This window comes from Oncorhynchus kisutch, linkage group LG22 (genome assembly GCF_002021735.2).
Source record: "Oncorhynchus kisutch isolate 150728-3 linkage group LG22, Okis_V2, whole genome shotgun sequence".
NCBI classification, from domain to species: domain Eukaryota; kingdom Metazoa; phylum Chordata; class Actinopteri; order Salmoniformes; family Salmonidae; genus Oncorhynchus; species Oncorhynchus kisutch.
In genome coordinates this window covers 45,674,081-45,696,860 of record NC_034195.2, presented here as the reverse complement: position 1 = coordinate 45,696,860, position 22,780 = coordinate 45,674,081, and the positions used below count along the sequence as shown (strand labels likewise).

The following is a 22,780-nucleotide window of genomic DNA, read 5'->3' as shown; positions in this document are numbered from 1 at the left end:
CCTCCTCTTGTCATTTTTGGTAATCAGTCCTAGTATGGTTGTGTCGTCTGCAAACTTCATGATTGAGTTGGCCATGCAGTCATGAATGAACAGGGAGTACAGGAGTGGGCTGAGCATGCACCCTTGTGGGGCCCCTTTGTTGAGTATCAGTGAAGTGGAGGTGTTGCTTCCTACCTTCATCACCTGCGGGTGGCCCGTCAGGAAGTCCAGGACCCAGTTCCACAGGGCAGTGTTCAGGCCCAGGGCCCCAAGCTTCATGATGAGCTCAACTATGCTGTTGAACAGCATTCTTACTTAGATTTTCCTCTTGTCCAGATGGGATAGGGGAGTGTGCAGTGCAATGGCGATTGCATCATCTGTGGGTCGGTAAGCAAATTGAAATGGGTCTAGAGGTGATATGATCCTTAACTAGCCTCTCAAAGCGTTTCATGATGACAGAAGTGAGTGCTACGGGGCGATAGTAATTTAGTTCAGTTACCTTTGCTTTCTTGGGCACAGGAAACAATGGTGAAGATGTGGAGACAGCAGACTGGGATAGGGAGAGTTTATTTTTATTTTTACCTTTTATTTAACTAAGAACAAATTCTTATTTTCAATGACGGCCTAGGAACTGCCTGTTCAGGGGCAGAACGACAGATTTGTACCTTGTCAGCTCGGGGGTTTGAACTTGCAACCTTCCGGTTACTAGTCCAACGCTCTAACCACTAGGCTACCCTGCCGCCATAGATTGAATCTGTCCGTAAACACTCCAGCCAGCTGGTCTGCACATGCTCTGAGGATGCGGCTAGGGATACTGTCTGGGTCGGCAGCCTTGCGAGGGTTAACACGTTTAAATGTCTTACTCACGTCGGCCACGGAGAACGAGAGCCCACGGTCCTTGGGAGCGGGCACTGTGTTATCAAAGAGGCCAAAGAAGTGTTTACGGGAGCTTTAACAGGAGGAAGACGTCTGGGTCCGCGACGTGCCTGGTTTTCCCTTTGTAATCCGTGATTGTCTGTAGACCCTGCCACATACATCTCTTGTCTGAACTGTTGAATTGTGACTCCACTCTGTCTCTGTACTGACATTTTGCCTGTTTGATTGCCTTAGGGAGGGAATAACTACACTGTTTGTATTCTGCCATATTCCTAGTCACCTTGCCATTGTTAAATGGGGTGGTTTGTGCTTTCAGTTTAGCGTGAATGCGTCCATCTATCCACTTTATTTCTGGTTTGGGTAGGTTTTAATAGTCACCGCGGGAACAACATCCCCTACACACTTCCTGATGAACTCAGTCGCTGTGTCCCTGTGTACATTGTTATTCTCCGAGGATACCCGGAACATATCCCAGTCCGCATGATCAAAACAATCTTGATGCATGGATTCCAATTGGTCAGACCAGCATTGAATAGACCTTAGCACGGGTACTTCCTGTTTTGAGTTTCTGCCTATAGGAAGTGGGGAGCAAAACAGAGTCAAGGTTTGATTTGGCGGGGAGGGCCTTGTAGGCATCCCGGAAGAGAGAATAGCAGTGGTCAAGTTTTTTTCCAGCGTTAGTACTACAGTCAATGTGTTGAGAGAGCTTCAGTTGCGTTTTCTTCAAATTTGCTTTATAATCCCCAGCTAAAATAAATGTAGCCTAAGGATATGTAGTTTCATGTTTGCATCAAGTGCAGTGTAGTTCCTTGAGGGCGTTGTGTTATCAGCTTGAGGTGGAGTATATACGTCTGTGACTATAACTCAAAGAGAATTCTCTTGGGAAGTAATACAGTTGGCATTTGATTGAAGTTTTCTTGGTCGGGTGAACAAAAGGACATGAGTTTCTGTACATTATCACAATCACACCATGAGTGGTTAATTATGCAACATGCACCACCGCCCTTCTTCCCAGAGAGTTCTTCATTCCTGTCTGAGCGATGTACTGAGAACCCAGATGGCTGTTTGGGCAGGGCAGTATATCAGGTGAAAGCCATGATTCCGTGAAACAGAGTATGTTACAGTCTCTGATGTCTCTCTGGAAGGAGATCCTCGCCCTGAGTTCATCTACTTTATTGTCCGAAGACTGAACATCAGCGAGTAATATACTCGGAAGCAGTGGATGGTGTGCCCGCCTCCTGAGTCGGACTAGAAGTCCACTGAATACTTCTTCCCCGCCGGCGGCGTCTTAGACTAGCCCCTGGGATAAGTTCAATTGCCCTGAACAAAGGATCCAATTTGGGAAAGTCATATTCCTGGTCCTGTCTGTTGGTGCCATCTTACGCATCACTAACTATTAAAGGATATGAACTAAATGTGCACACGTGGCTACATGCAGGACTCGCTTTGATCTCAAAACAAGCTCATCTACTCACGTCCACCACTGTAAACACAGTCCAGATCAAAGTAAATGGCACAGATCCATATATGGCAATGGTCTATTTGCATATAGGCCTACTGCAGCTCAGATTTGGTTATGCCGCACTGGTCTGTGTGGAGTACTGGCTGAGTCCTGTGTGTTTATTCCTGTCTGCGCAATGTACTGAGAACCCGGGTGGCTGTATGGACTGGGGCGGCAGGTAGCCTAGTGATTAGAGCGTTGGGCCAGCAACCAAAATATTGCTTGATCGAATCCCCAAGCTGACAATGTAAAAATCTATTGTTCTGCCACTGATCAAGGCAGTTTAACCCACTGTTCCTAGGCCGTCATTGTAAATAATAATTATTCTTAATTGACTTGCCTAGTTAAATAAAGGTTAAATAAATCAAATGCAATAGAATCCTACTCCGATGCGTTATGCCTACAACAATCTCTTGCATTGAAAGTGGATAATATTGCGTTGATTCGATCACAATTGCCACTGTAAAGGGAAACATTGATAGTGTTAACTAACAGGGAAAACTGTAGAAAGTTGAAGTTCAATCTCGTGCTTCTCTTCTTGGGCTGATACAGTATTTCTTCTGCTATGCAGTCTCAGGGCTTTGCTCGGGCTAATGTGCACCAGTGCGCATCATAGCGGGAACAGTGCTGAGGAGTATTTCTGTCTGTAATAAAGCCTGTTTGTTGGGAAACAAACTATTCTGATTGGCTGGATCTGGCTCCCCAGTGGCTGGGCCTGGCTACGAAGTGGTTCGCCTTATGCCCTCCCAGGCCTTGCCATAACGGTTAGGACAGGTTTTGCCTAAGGCTTTTTTGTTGTTGTTGCTGCGCAGTCATGTGAAATCTATAGATTAGGGCCTAATTCATTCATTTGAATTGACTGATTTTCTTATATCAACTGCAACTCAGTAAAACTTTTAAATTGTTGCATTTCTATTTTGTCCAGTATACTGTATATACAGACCTCTGATTTTAAAATGCCAGCAAAAAAAAAAGCTAAACCTGTCCTAACCGTTATGGCAAGGCATAGGTGGGGTCTCTTAGGCTCAGACACAGCCTCCCCAATGAGTTGTCAAACTTGAACTGAGGGGAACATTCCAAAATGGGCACTTGGCCACATTTGGCCACACCTATTCTGGTGCTTAGGCCAGCGACATCTATTCACGTTCTCAGTGGAAAAATAGAGACGGAGAAACTCTCAGGACCAAACGGCACACAAATAGGCCTACATGTTACTGTAATAATCAGAACTTCTACCTCATGAGTGTTGCCATCATGGTCACTATAAACATTCCGCCCAAGGCAAATGAAAACGTAACAATTTAGCCTGTATCACACTTGAATTAGAAATGTCTTAAATGTTGCAATAAACAGTAAAGGAATGGCATGGTGAAACGTTATCAACTATTGTAATATAATATTGATTTCGCCAATGTCGTTTTTAACATGTGAAAGCAACAATAAAACATTTCAACAATGGAACAAAGCGCTGGAAGGAGTTTGGAGAGCACAAGTAGATAGACACGCCTGTGGTGTCTTCACCAGAAACGGACTGACAATTATTTGGAATCACAGGAGAAGTGGTAATGTCCCTCTCCTCCTTTTGTTATTGTTTCTTCCACTTCTCTTCCTCTCTGGGCTGTCCTAGAGGTGAGAGGCAGGGCAATGGGCATGCTTCTGTTCTTCCATATACTGTAGTGTGAATGGGTTGTTGTTGATCTCCATCAACTTAAATTATCACCCTTCTTGACCCTTCACCTATGTCTCTCTGACGGTGATAAGAAGCTTCCACTTGTGTGCATTCAATGTGCATTTATTTATTATAGTTTGTCAGGATATTGATCACCTATTTTAGTGTTATCTCAAATAGGGAATATTTACCCTAATTTAATCAGGGAGCCACCATTGAGACCAGTGTCTCTTACGTGGGAGGCCTGCATATACAATTTCAGAAAATACGTTTTGCACACTCTTGGCATTCTCTCAACCAGCTTCACCTAGAATACTTTTCCAATAGTCTTGAAGGAGTTCCCCCACATGCTGAGCACTTTTTGTCTTCTTTTCCTTCACTCTGCGGTCCGACTCATCCCAAACCATCTCAATTTGGTTGAGTTCGGGGGATTGTGGAGGCCATGGCATCTGATGCAGCACTCCATCACTCTCCTTCTAGGCAAAATGGCCCTTACACAGCCTGGAGTTGAGTTGGGTCATTGTCCTGTTGAAAAACAAATCATAGATGAGATGGGATGGCATATTGCTGCAGAACACTGTGGTAGCCATGCTGGTTAAGTGTGCCTTGAATTCAAAATAAATCACATACAGTGTCATCAGCAAAGCACCCCCACACCATAACACCACCACCTCCATGCTTTACAGTGAGAAATACACATGCGGAAATCATTCATTCGCCCACACCGCATCTCACAAAGACACAGGAGTTGGAACCAAAAATCTCCAATGTCCATTACTCGTGTTTCTTGGCCCACGCATGTCTCTTCTTATTATTGGTGTCCTTTAGTAGTGGTTTCTTTGCAGCAATTTGACCATGAAGGCCTGATCCACAGTCCCGCTCTGAACAGTTGTTGAGATGTGTTTGTTATTTGAACTCTGTGAAGCATTTATTTGGGCTGCAATTTCTGAGGCTGGTAACTCTAATGAACTTATCCTCTACAGCAAAGCTAATTCTGGGTCTTTCATTCCTGTGGGTCCTCATGAAAGCCAGTTTCATCATAATGCTTGATGGTTTTTGCGACTGAACTTTCAAACTTCTTCAAATTTTCTGTATTGACCTTTGTCTCTTTAATTATTTGAGCTGTTCTTGGCATAATATGGACTAGGTATTTTACCAAATAGGGCTATAGTCTGTATATCCCCTACCTTGTCACAACACAATTGATTGGCTCAAACACAGTAAGAAGGAAAGAAATTCCACAAGTTAACAGGTGTGCCTTAAAAGTTAATTGCGTTCAACCTCATGAAGCTGGTTTAGAGAATGCCAAGAGTGTGCAAAGCTGTCATCAAGGCAAAGAAAGGGTGGCTACTTTGAAGAATCTCAACTATAAAAATGTTTTTTGATTTAACACATTTTTGGTTATTACATGATTCCATATGTGTTATTTCATAGGTTTGAAGTCTTCACTATTATTCTACAATGTAGAACATATTAACAATAAAGAAAAACCCTTGAATGAGTAAGTGTTCTAGAACTTTTGTCCCGTAGTGTGTATTGCACAGACAAACATAAATATACACAAAACAGTCAACTAAAACAAACACATTCTTCTTTATAAGAATCCTCTGTCCGCTGCCTGAACTGCCCTAGGGACACTAACACATCTATTACAAATATATTTTGGAGCTCATTCCAAACGTGTGGAGCACGAAATAAAATAAGCCAGCTTTTAGTTATCTTAACAATGAAGTTAAGTAAGTCGGAAGCTTGTGGTGCAGGGCTTTGTAAACAAAAAGAGAGTCATGATGTGATCTGAGTTCAGAGGTTCAGCCCACCTTTTGGTAAAGAATGCAGTGATGAGTAATAACACTGTCTCCTGTGATAAAGCGAAGGGTACTATGAAAAACGGTATCCAAGGGTTTAAGAGTAGAGGCAGCTGCACTTTGATAAATAGTATCACCATAATCAAGAACGGATAAGAGCGAGGGATGACAATAGATAGATGATGTAGATGATATTAGAATTATTCTTACTATTTGTTTTCTTTCAATTTAATAGTCAGTCGTGAAGGTGAGCTTAGATTTGGCTTGAGAAATGCTGCCGCCTGCTGCTTCAACCCTCCAGAACCAAAATGGAGACTTAATTTCTCCTTTCTTTCTGTGCAAACTCCAAACCCAGAGGGGAGCTGCTGCTGAAGATGAACAAGCCGTTGGAGGCCAGGGACGCCTACCTGCGGGCCCTGGAGCTGGACAGCACCAACGCTGACCTCTGGTACAACCTTGCTATCGTCAACATCGAGATGAAGGAGCCCTCAGAGGCCCTGAAGAATTTTAACCATGCCCTGGAGCTCAACCCACGCCACAAACTGGCACTCTTCAACTCTGCCCTGCTCATGCAGGAATCTGGTGAGTGACTTAGCTACTCAGGCTGATCAGCCCAGGGTTGTGTTCATTAGTAAGCCCCATAGCAAAATGTTATGTAACAGAAATGAAAACAAGTCTTTCATATTGGACAGGTTCAGGTGGTCCCACCTCCTGTTTCAGCCCGTTTGCTTTGGTTTTGCTCATAGTGCATACGACCCTGGCTCAGTCAGGGCTTTTAGCAGTGGGGAAGGTTGTTTATTTAGTTAACCTTTATTTAACCGTGAAGTCAAATTGAATTTGTCACATGCACAGAATACAACAGGTGTAGTCCTTACAGTGAAATCCTTACTTACAAAGAGCCCTTAACCAACAATGCAGTTTTAAGAAAAATAAGTATAAAAAAATAAAAGTAACAAATAATTAAAGAGCAGCAGTAAAATAACAATGAGGCTATATACAGCGGGTATCGTTACAGAGTCAATGCGTGGGGGCACCGATTAGTCGAGGTAATTGAGGTAATATGTACATGTAGATAGAGTTAAAGTGACTATGCAAAGATAATGAACAGAGAGTAGCAGCAGCGTAGAAGAGGGGGGGGCAATGCAAATAGTCTGGGTAGCCATTTTATTAGCTGTTCAGAAGTCTTATGGTTTGGGGGTAGAAGCTGTTAAGGAGCCTTTTGGTCCTAGACTTGGGGCTCTGGTGCCGCTTGCCATGCGGTAGCAGGGAGTCTATGACTTGAGTGACTGGAGTCTTTGACAATTTTTTGGGCCTTTCTCCTGGATGTCAGGAAGCTTGTCCCCGGTGATGTACTGGGCCTTATGCACTACCCTCTGTAGTGCCTTCCGGTCAGATGCCGAGCAGTTGCCATACCATGCGGTAATGCAACCGTTTAGGATGCTGTTGATTTTGCAGCTGTATAACGTTTTTGAGGATCTGGGGACCCATGCCAAATATTTTGTCTCCTGGGGAGGAAAAGGTGTTGTCGTGCCCTTTTCACTACTTGTCTTGGTGTGTTTGATAGTTTGTTGGTGATGTGGACAGCAAGGAACTTGAAACTCTAAGCCCGCTCCACTTCAGTCCCGTCAATGTTAATGGGGGCCTTATGTTGATGATCATCCCTTACCACATGGGGTTGGCCTGTCAGGAAGTCCAGGATCCAGTTGCAGAGGGAGGTGTTTAGTCCCAGGGTCTTTAGCTGAATGAACAGCATTCTCACATAGGTGTTACTTTTTTCTAGTTGGGAAAGGACAGTGTGGAGTGCGATTGAGATTGCGTCATCTGTGGATCTTTTGGGGCGGTTTACAAATTGGAGTGGTTCTAGGTTTCCTGGCATGATCGTGTTGATGTGAGCCATAACCAGCCTTTCAAAGCACTTAATGGCTACCGACATGAGTGCTAAGAGGCGGTAATCATTTAGGCAGGTTACCTTTGCTATCTTGGGCACAGGGACTACGGTGGTCTGTTTGAAACATTTAGGTATTACAGACTTGATCAGGGAGAGGTTAAATGGCAGTGAAGACACTTGCCAGTTGGTCCGCGCATGCTTTGAGTACACGTCTTGGTTATTCGTCTGGACCCGCGGCTTTGTGAATGTATACCTGTTTAAAGGTCTTGCTCACATCGGCTACATAGAGAGTGATCACACAGACGTCTGGAACAGCTGGTGCTCTCATGCATGTTTCAGTGATGCTTGCCTCAAAGCGAGCAATTTAGCTCGTCTGGTAGGCTCGCGTCACTGGGCAGCTCGCGACTGGTTTTCCCTTTGTAGTCAGTAATAGTTTTCAAGCCCTACCACATCCGACGAGCATCAGAGCCGGTGTAGTAGGATTAAATCTTAGTCCTGTATAACCAGCTTCATGAGGCATGCATTTCAATTAACAGGTGTGCAGCCTTAATTTGGGGAATTTCTTTCCTTAATGCGTTTGAGCCAGTCAGTTGTGTATTGATAAGGTAGGGGTGGTATACAAAAGATGGCCCTTTTTTGTAAAGGACCTAGTCCATATCATGGCAAGAACAGCTCAAATAAGTAAAGAGAAACTACAGTCCATCATTACTTTAAGACATAAAGGTCAGTCAATACGGAACATTTCAAGAACTTTGAAAGTTTCTTCAAGTGCATCCGCAAAAACCGTCAAACACTATGATGAAACTGGCTCTCAGGAGGACCACCACAGAAAGGAGGACCCAGCCTTACCTCTGCTGCAGAGGATAAGTTCATAAGAGTTACCAGCCTCAGAAATTGCATCCCAAATAAACGTTTCACAGAGTTCAAGTAACAAACACATCTCAACATAAACTTTTCAGAGGAGACTGCATGAATCAGGCCTTCATGGTCAAATTGCTGCAAATAAACCACTACTAAAGTACACCAATAAGAAGAGACTTGCTTGGCCAAGAAACATGAGCAATGGACATTAGACCGGTGGAGTCCAAATTTGAGATGTTTGGTTCCAACCACCGTCTTTGTGAGACGCAGAGTAGGTGAACGGATGATCTCCGCATGTGTTGTTCCCACCGTGAAGCATGGAAGAGGAGGTGTGATGGTGTGGGGGTGCTTTGCTAGTGACACTGTCTGTGATTTATTTAGAATTCAAGGCACACTTAACCAGCATGGCTACCACAGCATTCTGCAGTGATACGCTGTCCCATCTGGGTTTTGCTTTGTGGAACTGCCATTTGTTTTTAAACAAGACAATGACCCATCACACCTCCAGGCTGTGTAATGGCTATTTGACCAAGAAGGAGAGTGATGGAGTGCTGCATCAGATGACCTGGCCTCCACATATTTCAACCCTGCACAAAACGCAGAAATAAAATATAAAACATGCCTTACCTTTGACGAGCTTCTTTTGTTGGCACTCCAATATGTCCCATAAACATCACAATTGGTCCTTTTGTTCGATTAATTCCGTCCATATATATCCAAAATGTCAATTTATTTGACGCGTTTGATCCAGAAAAAAACTGCTTCCAAAATGTGCAATGTCACTACAAAGTATTTTAAAAGTTTAAAAGTTGAAACGTTAATAATCGATCAAATTGAATACGGGTATATCTGTTTTCAATAGAGGACGATAGGAAACAAACGCTACTTTTCATGCCTTGGCCAACTCTCAACAGTGATACGCAGTTCCTAGATGGCATACTTCATTGCACAAATGAATAACCTCACCCACATTCCAAAGACTGGTGACATCCAGTGGAAGCGGTAGGAACTGAAAACAGGTTCCTACAAAATAACATTTGCCAATGAGAACTCAGTGAACAGACATGTTATACTGTTATACTCACAGACATGATTCAAACAGTTTTAGAAACTTCAGTGTTTTCTATCCAAATCTACTAATATGCATATCTTATATTCCTTGCGTGAGTAGCAGGAAGTTGAAATTGGGCACGCTATTTATCCAAAAGTGAAAATGCTGCCCCCTATACCTTAAGAAGTTAACACTTTTTTGGTTACTACATGATTCCATGTGTTATTTCGTTGTTTGAATGTTTTCACTTCTATTCTACAATGTAGAAAATAGAACAAATAAATACAAATCCTTCAATGTGGGCCCAAATGTTTGACTGGTACTGTATGAAAATGTGTGCAATTTTATCACTTTTCTAGGATGCTTTATTGTTTTCATTGCTTTAGTGGGAAGCTCATCAGAAGTAGACATGCTCATGTTGTTTATATTTGTGCAGGGTGACTTCCTACTAGGGCACACCGCCTCTGTGCTAACAGTATACTGTAACTCTGGTTCATAGGCACATAATTACTCCATATAATAGCTGTAGAGGCATTCAGGGCAGTTAGTGGGACACAAATTATGTTACTTACGTTATCTGCCAACGCCCCCTGGATAATGATAATTTGCTGCAGCATTATGACTACTCAGCGACACAATGGTAGGGATTAACTGTCAACGCAGCCTTGAAATGAGTCCATGAGCCAAGATGATTTTGATGGATTTCGTCATTCCTGTAGAGCATCTTCTGTTTCCAAAAGGTGTCAAAGTTATCTGTAAAAGTGATTCCAGTCAGTAGCTTGCTGAATCTCATACGCGCAGCCCAACGATGGTATCAGACCTGAAATAATTGGTCACTTTTTGGAATCTTAGTGCTAGAATCACTTCTTTACAATCCAATTTCCTGATGTTGTTTGACCCCACATGGACTACAATAGTGTCAGTCGGAAGCAGCCTTGTAATGTCTTGTACTTGTGCTCCAGGATAGCACAGGGTTTTTGCTCCAGGATCCATTCATGATTATCTGTAATCATTGTAGCACCCACATTAATGTAGAAGTTTTGAGAAACAGATCATATTCTTATTTAAAATAAAGGTGACTCCTAACACTATATGTAATACACTATAAGTGAATTTGTCCAAATACCTGTGACATCTAGATGCTTAAAGTGCTTTCATTTCTGAACAGACGATACCCTCAAATAAATGGAGCCATTCTGTACTGTCACCTCATATTAAACATTTGAAAGTTTTAGCTTCGCTGTCCAAATAAATACGTAGGGGAGTGTCATTTTTTTATTTTCTCAGGTAAACATTAGCTCAATCGACATTGAAATTACTAAAACCAAATCGAACCTGTGTAGAAATGATAATGAACCTACATTTATACGCTCTTTACTCTGCCTAACTTGCTAACAGTCAAAAGAAAGTTATATGGTCAGGGAGCGTCAAAAGCAATGGATAGAGGAAATTGAAGGCAATTAAATATAATCAATGTTAAGTGCGGCCCTTCTGATCTCAAGGAAGCCCGAATGTATGGGATCAATATCATGCCAAATGTATTCGCAAATATAAATCACCAATCCATAAATATAAAGCACTTTCCACAAACAAACACCTTTTGTATTTGTAAATCGAGGGCCTTAAATAAAATGACTGCGATAAAGATTTGCACATAGGAGAGAGATGCGCAAACCTGCAACTCCATATTTGGAAGCACTTAGGTCACCTGACTTTTGTCAGGGATTTGAGTTCTCACGCGTAGACAAGAAGTTCTCGAACAGAAAAAAGTTATTGTAGAAAGTGATTTTGTAGTCGTAGAAAAAGGTTTGTACCCATAGAAAGCGATTTCCATAAATCTCTGGCAGCCTCTCATTTGTCCATGTTGAAGCTTGCCTTTCAAGGTGGCCGAAATTATGGTAACCATAATATTTTAACCATGTGTGTAACCATAGTATGTCCAACGTAAATAATCAAAACCCTAGCCCTAGATTATGCTATGTTTGCAACACTATTGCTGTGTACACCCATTTATCACCAAAATATTTGAATTAGCTGGCCAGTGTGATAGCACCACTAAATTGTGAAGGATATGTCATACATTGTAAGTGATTATAATCCGATGAACATTAAGGAGACATAAGTATTCCTGAGGCCTCTAGCCGTTTCCCCAGGAGAGGCAAGCAAAAGGTAGAGGGAAGGTGTAGGATATGGGATCAGACTTTGTAACAGTATTGCTTCCGTACCTCTCCTCGTCCCAACCTGAGCTTGAACCATGGACCATCTGCACACATTAACAAGTCACCCTCGAAGCATCGTTACCCATCACGCCACAAAAGTGGCAGGGCAAGGGAAACACCTACTTCAAGGTCTCAGAGCGAGTGACGTCACCGATTGAAACGCTATTAACGAGCATCGCTAACTAGCTACCCATTTCACACCGGTTACACTCACCCCCTTCTTTCCGTAGCAACCAGTGATCCAGGTCAACAGCATCAATGGGATCAACTTTTTTTCTTCTAATACTAAACGCTTTCTACCGTGGTAACTGTGAGAACTTGTCTACGTGTGAGAACTTCTTTTTTTCTTGTCATCAAATCCCTGCCAGAAGTCAGGTGACCTAAGCGCTTCCAAATATGGAGTTGCAGGTTTGCCATATCTGTCATGTTTGCGCATATTTGTCATATGTTCCATTCAAATCAAATGTATTTATATAGCCCTTCTTACATCAGGTGAAACCCAGCCTAAAACCCCAAACAGCAAGCAATGCAGGTGTAGAAGCACAGTGGCTAGGAAAAACTCCCTACAAAGGCCAAAACCTAGAAAGAAACCTGAGGCATGGTCCTAAGGAGGGAGGGAGAGCGGGAGGGAGGGAATTTATTCACACAGGAGAAATACTCCAGATGTAACAGACTGACCCTAGCCCTCCCGACACAGACTACTGCAGCATAAATACTGGAGGCTGAAACAGGAGTGGTCAAAGGAGACACTGTGGCCCCATCCGATGATACCCCCGGACAGGGCCAAACAGGCAGGATATAACCCCACCCACTTTGCCAAAGCACAACCCCCACACCACTAGAGGGATATCTTCAACCAACTTACCATCAAGCCCATGTAATGCTTTGTAGGTTAGCAGTAAAACCTTGAAATCAGCCCTTGCCACCCCCCATTCAGCTGAAAAGGTGGCACAGGGAATTCAGAAATATTTAACTTTCACACATTAACAAGTCCAATACAGCAAATGAAAGATAAACATCTTGTTAATCTACCCATGTCCAATTTTTTTTTTATGTTTTACAGCGAAAACACAACATATTTATGTTAGACCACCACCAAAACAAACAAAAAAACACAGCCATTTTCCCCAGCCAAAGATAGTCACAAAAGCAGAATTAGAGATAAAATGAATCACTTTGATAATCTTCATCAGATGACACTCATATGACATGTTACACGATACATTTATGTTTTGTTTGATAATATGCATATTTATATCCACAAATCTCGGTTTACATTGACGCCATGTTCAGAAATGCCTCCAAAATATCCGGAGTAATTACAGAGAGCTACGCCAGATAACAGAAATACTCATCATAAACTTTGACGAAAGATACATGTTCTACATATAATTAAAGATACACTGGTTCTTAATGCAACCGCTGTGTCAGATTTTTTTTTACTTTACGAAAAAAACCTACCATGCAATAATCTGAGACGGCGCTCAGACGTAAATATATTTTTCCGCCATGTTGGAGTCAACAGAAATACGAAATTACATCATAAATATTCCCTTACCTTTGATCTTTCATCAGAATGCAGTGCAAGGAGTCCTAGTGCCACAATAAATCGTTGTTTTGTTCCATAATGTCCAATACTAGTGTCCAATTAGCTGCATTTGCTAGCACTTTCCTACGTGCCCAAAAGCTAACGCTGGTCCACGAGAACTCAAATTAAAACTTCAAAAAGATAATTCCAGGTCGAATAAACTGGTCAAACTAAGTAGAGAATCAATCTTCAGGATGTTATTTTCATATATATCCAATAACATTCCAACCGGAGCATACGTTTTCATCTGCAGCCAAATGGAACGATGGTGATATCAACAGACAAATGCGCAACAGGGAAATTGCATTCTGCCAGGACAGTGACTCATTCCCCTCCCATTCGGTCAAAGTTCACACCAGAGGCTGCATTCCACGTTCTACTGAATGAGGACATCTAGTGAAAGGCGTAGGAAGTGCTAACAGATCCATATCTTATTTGGAAGTGAAGAGGCGATGACTTAAAATTAGACCCACATTCAGAATTTCACTTCCTGTTTGGAAGATTGCCTGCCCTATGAGTTCTGTTATACGCACAGACATAATTTAAACAGTTTTAGAAACTTGAGGGTTTTCTATCCAATAGTAATAATAATATGTATATATATATATATATATATATATATGTATATGTATATATATATGTATATGTATATATGTGTGTGTGTGTTTGAAACCAAAACAGTTTGAAAACTGTTTGGATTATTTTTTTTAAGCGAAAGACTTAACCGCAGGTCAGAAGGAAATTGAGAAAAAGAGCATCAAACAAGGAAAAAAGACTGGAAGACTATATATAAATAGAGCAATCTAAGACAGCGTAGGATGCAGTTCACTATGGGCATGCAATTCATCCAAAGTGAAAATACTGCCCCCTATCCCCAACAAGTTAACAGGAAGCCAGTGTAGGGAGGCTAGCACTGGAGTAATATGACCAAATTTGTTGGTTCTAGTCAGGAGTCTAGCAGCCGTATTTAGCACTAACTGAAGTTTATTTAGTGCTTTATCCGGGTAGCCGGAAAGTAGAGCATTGCAATAGTCTAACCTAGAAGTAACAAAAGCATGAAATAATTTTTCTGCATTTTTGGACAAAGTTTCTGATTTTTGCAATGTTATGTAGATGGGAAAAGCTGTCCTTGAAACAGTCTTGATATGTTCGTGAAAAGAGAGATTAGGGTTCAGAGTAACACCGAGGTCTTTCAGTTTTATTTGAGATGACTGTACAACCATCAAGATTGTCAGATTCAACAGAAGATCTCTTTGTTTCTTGAGACCTAGAACAAGCATCTCTGTTTTGTCCGAGTTTAAAAGTAGAATGTTTGCAGCCATCCACTTCCTTATGTCTGAAACACAGGCTTCTAGTGATGGCAATTTTGGGGCTTCACCATGTTTCATTGAAATGTACAGCTGTGTGTCATCTGCATATCAGTGAAAGTTAACATTGTTTTCAAATGACATCCCCAAGAGGTAAAATATATTGTGAAAACAATAGTGGTCCTAAAACGGAACCTTGAGGAACACCGAAATTTACAGTTGATTTGTCAGAGAACAAACCATCTACAGAGACAAAGTGATATCTTTCCGCCAGATAAGATCTAAACCAGGCCAGAACTTGTCCGTGTAGACCAATTTGGATTTCCAATCTCTCCAAAAGAATGTGGTGATCGATGGTATCAAAAGCAGCACTAAGGTCTAGGAGCACGAGGACAGATGCAGAGCCTCGGTCTGACACCATTTAAAAGGTAATTTACTACCTTCACAAGTGCAGTCTCAGTGCTATGATGGGGTCTAAAACCAGACTGAAGCATTTCGTATACATTGTTTGTCTTCAGGAAGGCAGTGAGTTACAGCGCAACAGTTTTATCACAAATTTTAGAGAGCAATGGAGATTCGATATATTCCGATAGTTTTTTATATTTTCTGGTAGGCTTGATTACCAACAACGAAGAGACCGTCTTCAGGGAGGAGGTGAGGGCCCTCGGGAGTGTGGTGTCAGGAAAGTAACCTCACACTCAACGTCAACAAAACAAAGGAGATGATCGTGGACTTCAGGAAATAGCAGAGGGAGCACCCCCCTATCCACATCGACGGCACAGTAGTGGAGAAGGTGGGAAGATTTTAGTTCCTCGGCGTACACATCACGGACAAACTGAAATGGTCCACCCACACAGACAAAGTGGTGAAGAAGGCGTGCAACAGCGCCTCGTCAACCTCTGGAGGCTGAAGACATTTGGCTTGTCACCAAAAACACTCACAAACCTTTACAGATGCTCAATCGAGAGCATCCTGTCAGGCTGTTTCACCGCCTGGTACGACAACTGCTCCGCCCACAACCATAAGGCTCTCCAGAGGGTAGTGAGGTCTGCACAACGCATCACCGGGGACAAACTGCCCTCCGGGACACCTACACCACCCGATGTCACAGGAAGGCCAAAAAGATCATCAAGGACAACCACCCGAGCCACTGCCTGTTCACCCCACTATCATCCAGAAGGCGCGGCCAGTACAGGTGCATCAAAGCTGAGACCGAGAGACTGAAAAACGGCTTCTTTCTCAAGGCCGTCAGACTGTTAGACAGCCATCATTGAGTGACTGCTGCCAACATACTAACTCAAATCTCTAGCCACTTAATAGTTAAAAATTTGATGTAATAAATGTATCACTAGTCACTTTAAACAATGCCACTGTATATAATGTTTACATACCCTACATTACTCATCTCATATGTAAATACTGTATACCATCTACTCCATCTTGCCTATGTCGTTCGGCCATCGCTCTTCCATATATTCTTATTCATTCCTTTACACTTGTGTGTGTATATAAGGTAGTTGTTGTGAAATTGTTAGATTACTTGTTAGATATTACTGCATGGTTGGAACTAGAAGCACAAGCGTTTTGCTACACTCGCATTAACATCTGCTAACAATGTGTATGTGACCAATAAAATTTTATTTTATTTGAATAATTATTCTGATAAAGGAAAAGTAACTTTTCTTACAAAATAGAGGCATACAACGACAAAACAAAGGTTTTACAGTGTGGAAATGATAACGAATGCGTGAAGGAAATGCAGAAATAGATGAATGCAGAAACATATTTTTGGCTATAGTTTGATTAAACAGTATAAAACAATCAGAAGAGCAAAACTCCATTAAAACCCCACCCTAAGGGTCATGCACTACTTATGAAGTATATTTAGAACTTTTATTATTCAAATACATAAAATACTGTAAAAAATGTGAAAATATTGATGTGCTGAATGAGTGTGTCCCTCCTTTAACTACTAACCTTTTGGAATGCCTTTATTAACAAATCACACCTACCTCCAGCTATAAACAAATACCCTAACGTGTGTGTGTGTGCGCGTGTGTGTGCGTGCTTGCGCGCCGTCTGTGTGTGCTCTACAGGTGAGCCCAGGTTCCGTCCGGAGGCCAATCGTCGTTTCCTGACCTACGTCCAGGAGGAGCCAGATGACGCCAACGGCTACTTCAACCTGGGCATGCTGGCCATGGACGCCAACGAGAACACTGCGGCCGAGCGCTGGATGAGGGAGGCCATCCGTCTACAGACAGGCTTCCGTAGCGCCCTCTTCAATCTGGCCCTGCTCTACTCGCAGTCCCGACGGGAGCTGGATGCCCTGCCTGTATTAGATGAGCTGCTACGCCACCATCCAGAGCATGTTAAAGGTTTGATTCTCAAGGGGGATATCCTGATGAACCACAAGAAGGACACCCAGGGGGCCAAGGTCTGCTTCCAGAGAATCCTCAGTATGGACCCCACCAACGTGCAGGGGAAACACAACCTATGTGTGGTCTACTTTGAGGAGCGAGACCTGCCGAGAGCGGAGCGGTGCCTGGAGGAAACGCTGGCCCTGGCACCCCATGAGGAGTATGTGCGTCGCCACCTGGGCATCGTGCGCGGTAAGATGGCCGCCATGTCCGTGGCAGGGCAGCCGCTGAACCCAGCGTCAGCAGAGGGCGCAGCTACACCATCCATGAAGGAGGAAAAGAAGGGGGGAGGAGGAAAGGAAGAGGAGGAAGGGAGGGGAGCCACTGGCAGTGCTGGGGCCGGGAGTAAGAAGAATGTACGGAAATCCTCCTCGGCAGAAAGCCTCAGTGGCAACAGCCAGTCAGAGCTTCTTGACGACGGCCAGGCTGATAAGCAGCAGCGGACTAAGAGCAAATCCACAAAAGAGATTAAAGACATAGAAAAGAAACGGGCGGCCGCCTTGAAGAGACTGGAGGAGATTGAGCGCATATTAAGCGGTGATTAACCTTGTTATTTACCGCAGTGCAGGACTACTTTTTGGTAGAGCTAGTTACAGCTCCTGAATCACAGATGTGATGCGTCCCAAATGGCACCCTATTCCCTATATCAGCAGGGAAGGCCCCTTGCACCACTTTTGACCAGGGCCCATAGGGTAGTAGCCCCATAGTAGTGCACTATATAATAATTAGGGTGGCATTTCGGACACAGCCATAAAGATGTTTTGGTTTTCATAAACAAATGCCCTCATTTCATCATGCATGTTTTAACTCCTTTGATTGTTCGTTTGTTTTGTTTATCATGTTTACAGGCTGCCCTACCTGCTGTGTCCCTTTTTATTTTAACACCATTGCAAAAATCAAAAAGGGATTTTTGTTGTTGTTGCACAGCACAAGAAAAGCACATTTTTTTTATTTTTATCTTCACTACAGGTGCAAAACCCTATGTGTTGGTTTTTCTGAATGGCATTTTATCGTATGCTAATTATTTATGCTTGTTTGATTTGCTACGTTTACTAGCCTACTTGTTGATCACTGGATTTTATTAGATTTTTGTGTAACTCACTCACTTTTTGTTTTTAAGGAATGATTGCATCACAAACAATTAAAGGAAATTACATAAAGGAAATGACATAAAGAACACCTCATGGCCCACTTCAGGCAGGATCTCTGTATGTTGTATGCATCTCCAAATAACCCATTACTACAGCTGCTGCACCTGCATATTATACTACATTACACCCCACGGTGCAGACAGACGCCAAGCCCCGCCTCCTCTGACATCTTCCATTTACTATTTTCCCTTATTGATCTCACCCTGTGCTTCCTGATTTCCATGCCGTCAGTGTTGCTCTGCTCATAGCACAGCCCTTATCTTACAGTGATGCCATTTGGAGCTGTTGTCTCATATTCAACCCCCACACACACACCTGCCCACACACACCAACCGACCCGCCACAAGACAGGTGTATGGTTTCCTGTTTGTTGCCTCAGAGCATATAAGTCTTCACGTATCATACTGTATATCTTATTTCAGTAATAATAGCATTATTTGTGTGAGGATTGAAAAAAGCTCCCCCCTCCTCAACCCTCTCTCCCCTCCTCCACCCTCTTCACCTCGCTCCACCTCTTTCCTCACCCCTCCCATGTTCTTCCTCAAGCTGTGCCATGTGCTGTTTCTCATTTACACCAGAAGATTCCTCTCTCAATGAGAGATGATTTCACAGCACACTTCTTGTACTGAACTAGGCCCATTTTCTCAAAAGCATTTTAAGGCTAAGTTCCTTAGAACAAGAGTAAAAGAACGAGGATTCTATCTCCCTCTGTAGCTCACATCGTTGACCTTGTTCTCTCTCTCTCGCGCACACTCTCGCCCTCTTTCTCGCTTTCTCTCTCCATCTCATGAACGTCAAGTCTAACACATACAGTGAATGTAATAAATATCACTAGATTTTCCCACACTCGTCTTGCTCTTGCGCTCATCTGCAACCTTCTGAATAATGTTTTTTCAACATTGGATTGCGCTACCTTTTGATTCTATCTTGATTTTCTTTGGCTGTCATTCTCTTGGACACGAAGATTGTCGTTGAGTTGGAACTACCTGGAATGTCATGAGGAAACAAAAAGCGATTATTCCAGCCTATTGTTGTTTAGCTTTCATCGCCGTATTTAACCCCTCAGTGTACTGTGATGTTTTGTATCCTGGTGATTAGTTACATACAGATACTGTCATGTGCACTGTCAATCTGTTCCTTTCTCTTCACACTAACTAAATGGTGACTGTGTGTCCATCTGTTCATGAACCATTTCTGTCCGTAACCATTACTCAAATGGAAAATCTGGTAACAACATAAATGAGAAACATTGTCAGTGTAATATGATGGTTGGCCTGGGGCCTACGCCACCCCTTAACTCTAAAAGCATTTTCAACATGATAATTCATTACTTATCATTGAGCTCCAAAAAAAACAACGTATTGTGCTAGTTAGTGTGTGTACAGATGCATGTACATTTTTTACATGCACTGTAAGCTCTTAGTACTGTCGTTGTTTGCCACTTGAAATATATGGTACGTTTAGCATAGCTATCTTTTATCATGCAATACAAGTGCTCTGAAAGTGTTACAATTGTAATCAATCGAGTGTTGAAAACATACCTTTAAAGAACTGTCTCGCCTGTAATGATATCAGTTGTACAGAGCACATTAGTCAATCAGCCACTAAGATAGCCAACTAACATTTCAAATATTTTTAATCACCATATTTATCACTTTGGTCCTACATATGTTCACCTGTAATTTAATTGATACATTAATCATTTTTCATTGAACTACATTATTTTGTATGGTAACCAAAAACACTTACATTTTTAAAGCTATATCCCTTTTTGTAATAGCAGCCCAGATGTTGTGTTGACTCCTGGGTGGGTGATGGTAGTGGAGGGTTCAGGGTTGTGTTGACTCCTAGGTGGGTGGTGGTAGTGGAGTGTTCAGGGTTATGTTGACTCCTGGGTGGGTGATGGTAGTGGAGGGTTCAGGGTTGTGGTTTTCAAATAAAGGCTGTGTACTTTACGACTGCATCTCACCTCTACATGTGTAATTTTTTGGTAACAGCTTGTCTCCCTAGGCAGACCAGTTGCCTTCCACATTAAGAATGTTACGGCGTACCTAGGTCTGGGGTTTCTGAAACTAGCTAACAGGATGTGCTACAGATGGACTGAGGTATAAAACAAATTGTATGGTCACATTACACCAGTGGTAGCACCGGGGAATTCTCACTGTGCCTAGACCTGCCTCCTCTGACAGCTTGGTCATTGAGTAGGGGTGGTTGCAATCTATGGTGTATTATGCATGCATGTAGTAATACATTCTTCTTGGGGGTGCTAGATGTATTCATGAGGGAGCTTCATCTCCTAGCAGGCCTCTCCCTGGAGCCACCCATGCACTACACAGGCCTAGACCAGAAACAACTCCTAGCAGGCCTCTCCCTGGAGCCACCCATGCACTACACAGGCCTAGACCAGAAACAACTCCTAGCAGGCCTCTCCCTGGAGCCACCCATGCACTACACAGGCCTAGTCCAGAAACATCTCCTAGCAGGCCTCACCCTGGAGCCACCCATGCACTACACAGGCCTAGTCCAGAAACAACTAGCCCTCATTTCTGGCATCGGTCCCTAGGCACTTCATGTAGTAATATGGTAGCAGCTCAACCTTGTTCTCTGATTTCAGTGCTGTTTTTATCAGTGGGAGGTAAGGTTAAAGTACACAAGATCATTAGGATCAATGATTAAATCAATCAATCTTTTCTTAATATTAAGGTAGGTTAGAAAACATTTGATTACATGCTCAGGCTCCAACCTGATTAGGGTGGAGGCAGTGAGGTAACACGGCACATTGCTGTAACCTTAACTCTTACTGTTTGGCTCAGTTTCAAACCCACTTCCTCTTGAGTCTAGTCCCACCTACTAAGTCGATTGGCACTCAACATGATGTATTTCTGGTATAGGAGGCAAGGGTGCAAGGTAGACCACTGCGGTGGTGGAATGACAATAAGGACGTAGGCAGACAGATCTAGTGCTTTCCCATGCAACTGAAGACCTTTGCTTACAAAGTGAGAAATACGCTTTATAATAACTAACAACCAACAGGATGACGAATTGTACATCAATCAGTGAGTAACAGCAATGTATACCCAACCACCATCCTCTCTGATTAAGATTGAGGGAGTTTTACATCCAACGTACTATGTACCGTCCCACAGAATATTGGTACCTGATAATGAAGGCTGATAATGTTTTGTGTGCATAATCCCATTATATGAATAGCTAATTGGATTTAGTCCTTTTCCAGTAGCTTAAAGGGGTTTCCATACTAGGGCCAAAATCACCTCATCCACTTACCACATGCCCATGTAAAACAATAAAGGCTTATAACCAGGGTAGGAACTGCTGCAACATGACCATGACGTTGAATAATGCTTTCTTCACATTATGTAATATGAATAAACAGTTGAAAACATTGTTCGGTTTGACACGTTAGAACGTTTAAATAGGAATTCAGAAAATCCTCACATGGGAACAGTAGTTAGTTGCATAGATAATTTTCCAACATTGCATTTCAATGGTATTAGCCTGGATATTGTGCTCTGTCTATTTTAGCTACATTTAAGCAGATTTTTAACTGTCAGGGCCTTGATGGTTTTAAATGTCATACTTTGACCATATATCATGGAAATTCTTTAAGGTTCCACAACGTAGCACCATCCTTCCAAATCAAAATCGAACCAAATCAGTTTAGCAGATAGAGGGAGCAGCGACATGCTTACGTTACTAGCTCCTAACAATGCAGTAAAATGTTAACAAGCACACAAATAATATTTTTTAACAAAAAGTAATAAATCTTGAAATGTCGGAACGAATCCAACTAACACAAATGGCACTGTAACAAATCTAAATGCAATCTATACGTATATACACCGGATGAATTCACACAAGATATACTAAGAATGATATGTACAGCAGTAGATATATTAGACTGACAGAATAATCCAGTATATCCATAAATATGTGGTGAGTATAAACAGTGTAACTAAATGAGCTACATCCACAATACAGTATTTAAACACACAGCACAAAACCCCCATGGGAAACTTGATAGAATTGCAGGAACTTCACTTCCGGACCAGAGTCCAAGGACACAAAGACATGGAATACATTTTAATTTAAAAAACATTGTAATGTCAGAACGAATCCAATTAACTCAAATAGCACTGTAACAGTAAACAAATTAACCCATATAGCACTGTAACAGTAATCAAATTAACCCATATAGCACTGTAACAGTAATCAAATTAACCCATATAGCACTGTAACAGTAATCAAATTAACCCATATAGCACTGTAACAGTAATCAAATTAACCCATATAGCACTGTAACAGCAATCAAATTAACCCATATAGCACTGTAACAGCAATCAAATTAACCCATATAGCACTGTAACAGCAATCAAATTAACCCATATAGCACTGTAACAGCAATCAAATGAACCCATATAGCACTGTAACAGTAATCAAATGAACCCAT

General features: G+C 42.3%; 1 protein-coding gene across 1 annotated transcript in view; it reads left to right on the top strand.

Annotated features, from left to right (window-relative positions):
• Positions 1 to 20,275, top strand: part of tmtc3 (transmembrane O-mannosyltransferase targeting cadherins 3) — a 111,457-nt gene extending 91,182 nt beyond the window's left edge. The window contains exons 13-14 of the mRNA XM_020455612.2: positions 6,186 to 6,412; positions 16,841 to 20,275. Of these exons, the coding sequence (XP_020311201.1) occupies positions 6,186 to 6,412; positions 16,841 to 17,706 (1,093 nt within the window). The 3' untranslated portion in view covers positions 17,707 to 20,275. The remainder of the gene's footprint in view (positions 1 to 6,185; positions 6,413 to 16,840) is intronic.
• Positions 20,276 to 22,780: the final 2,505 nt, after the last annotated feature.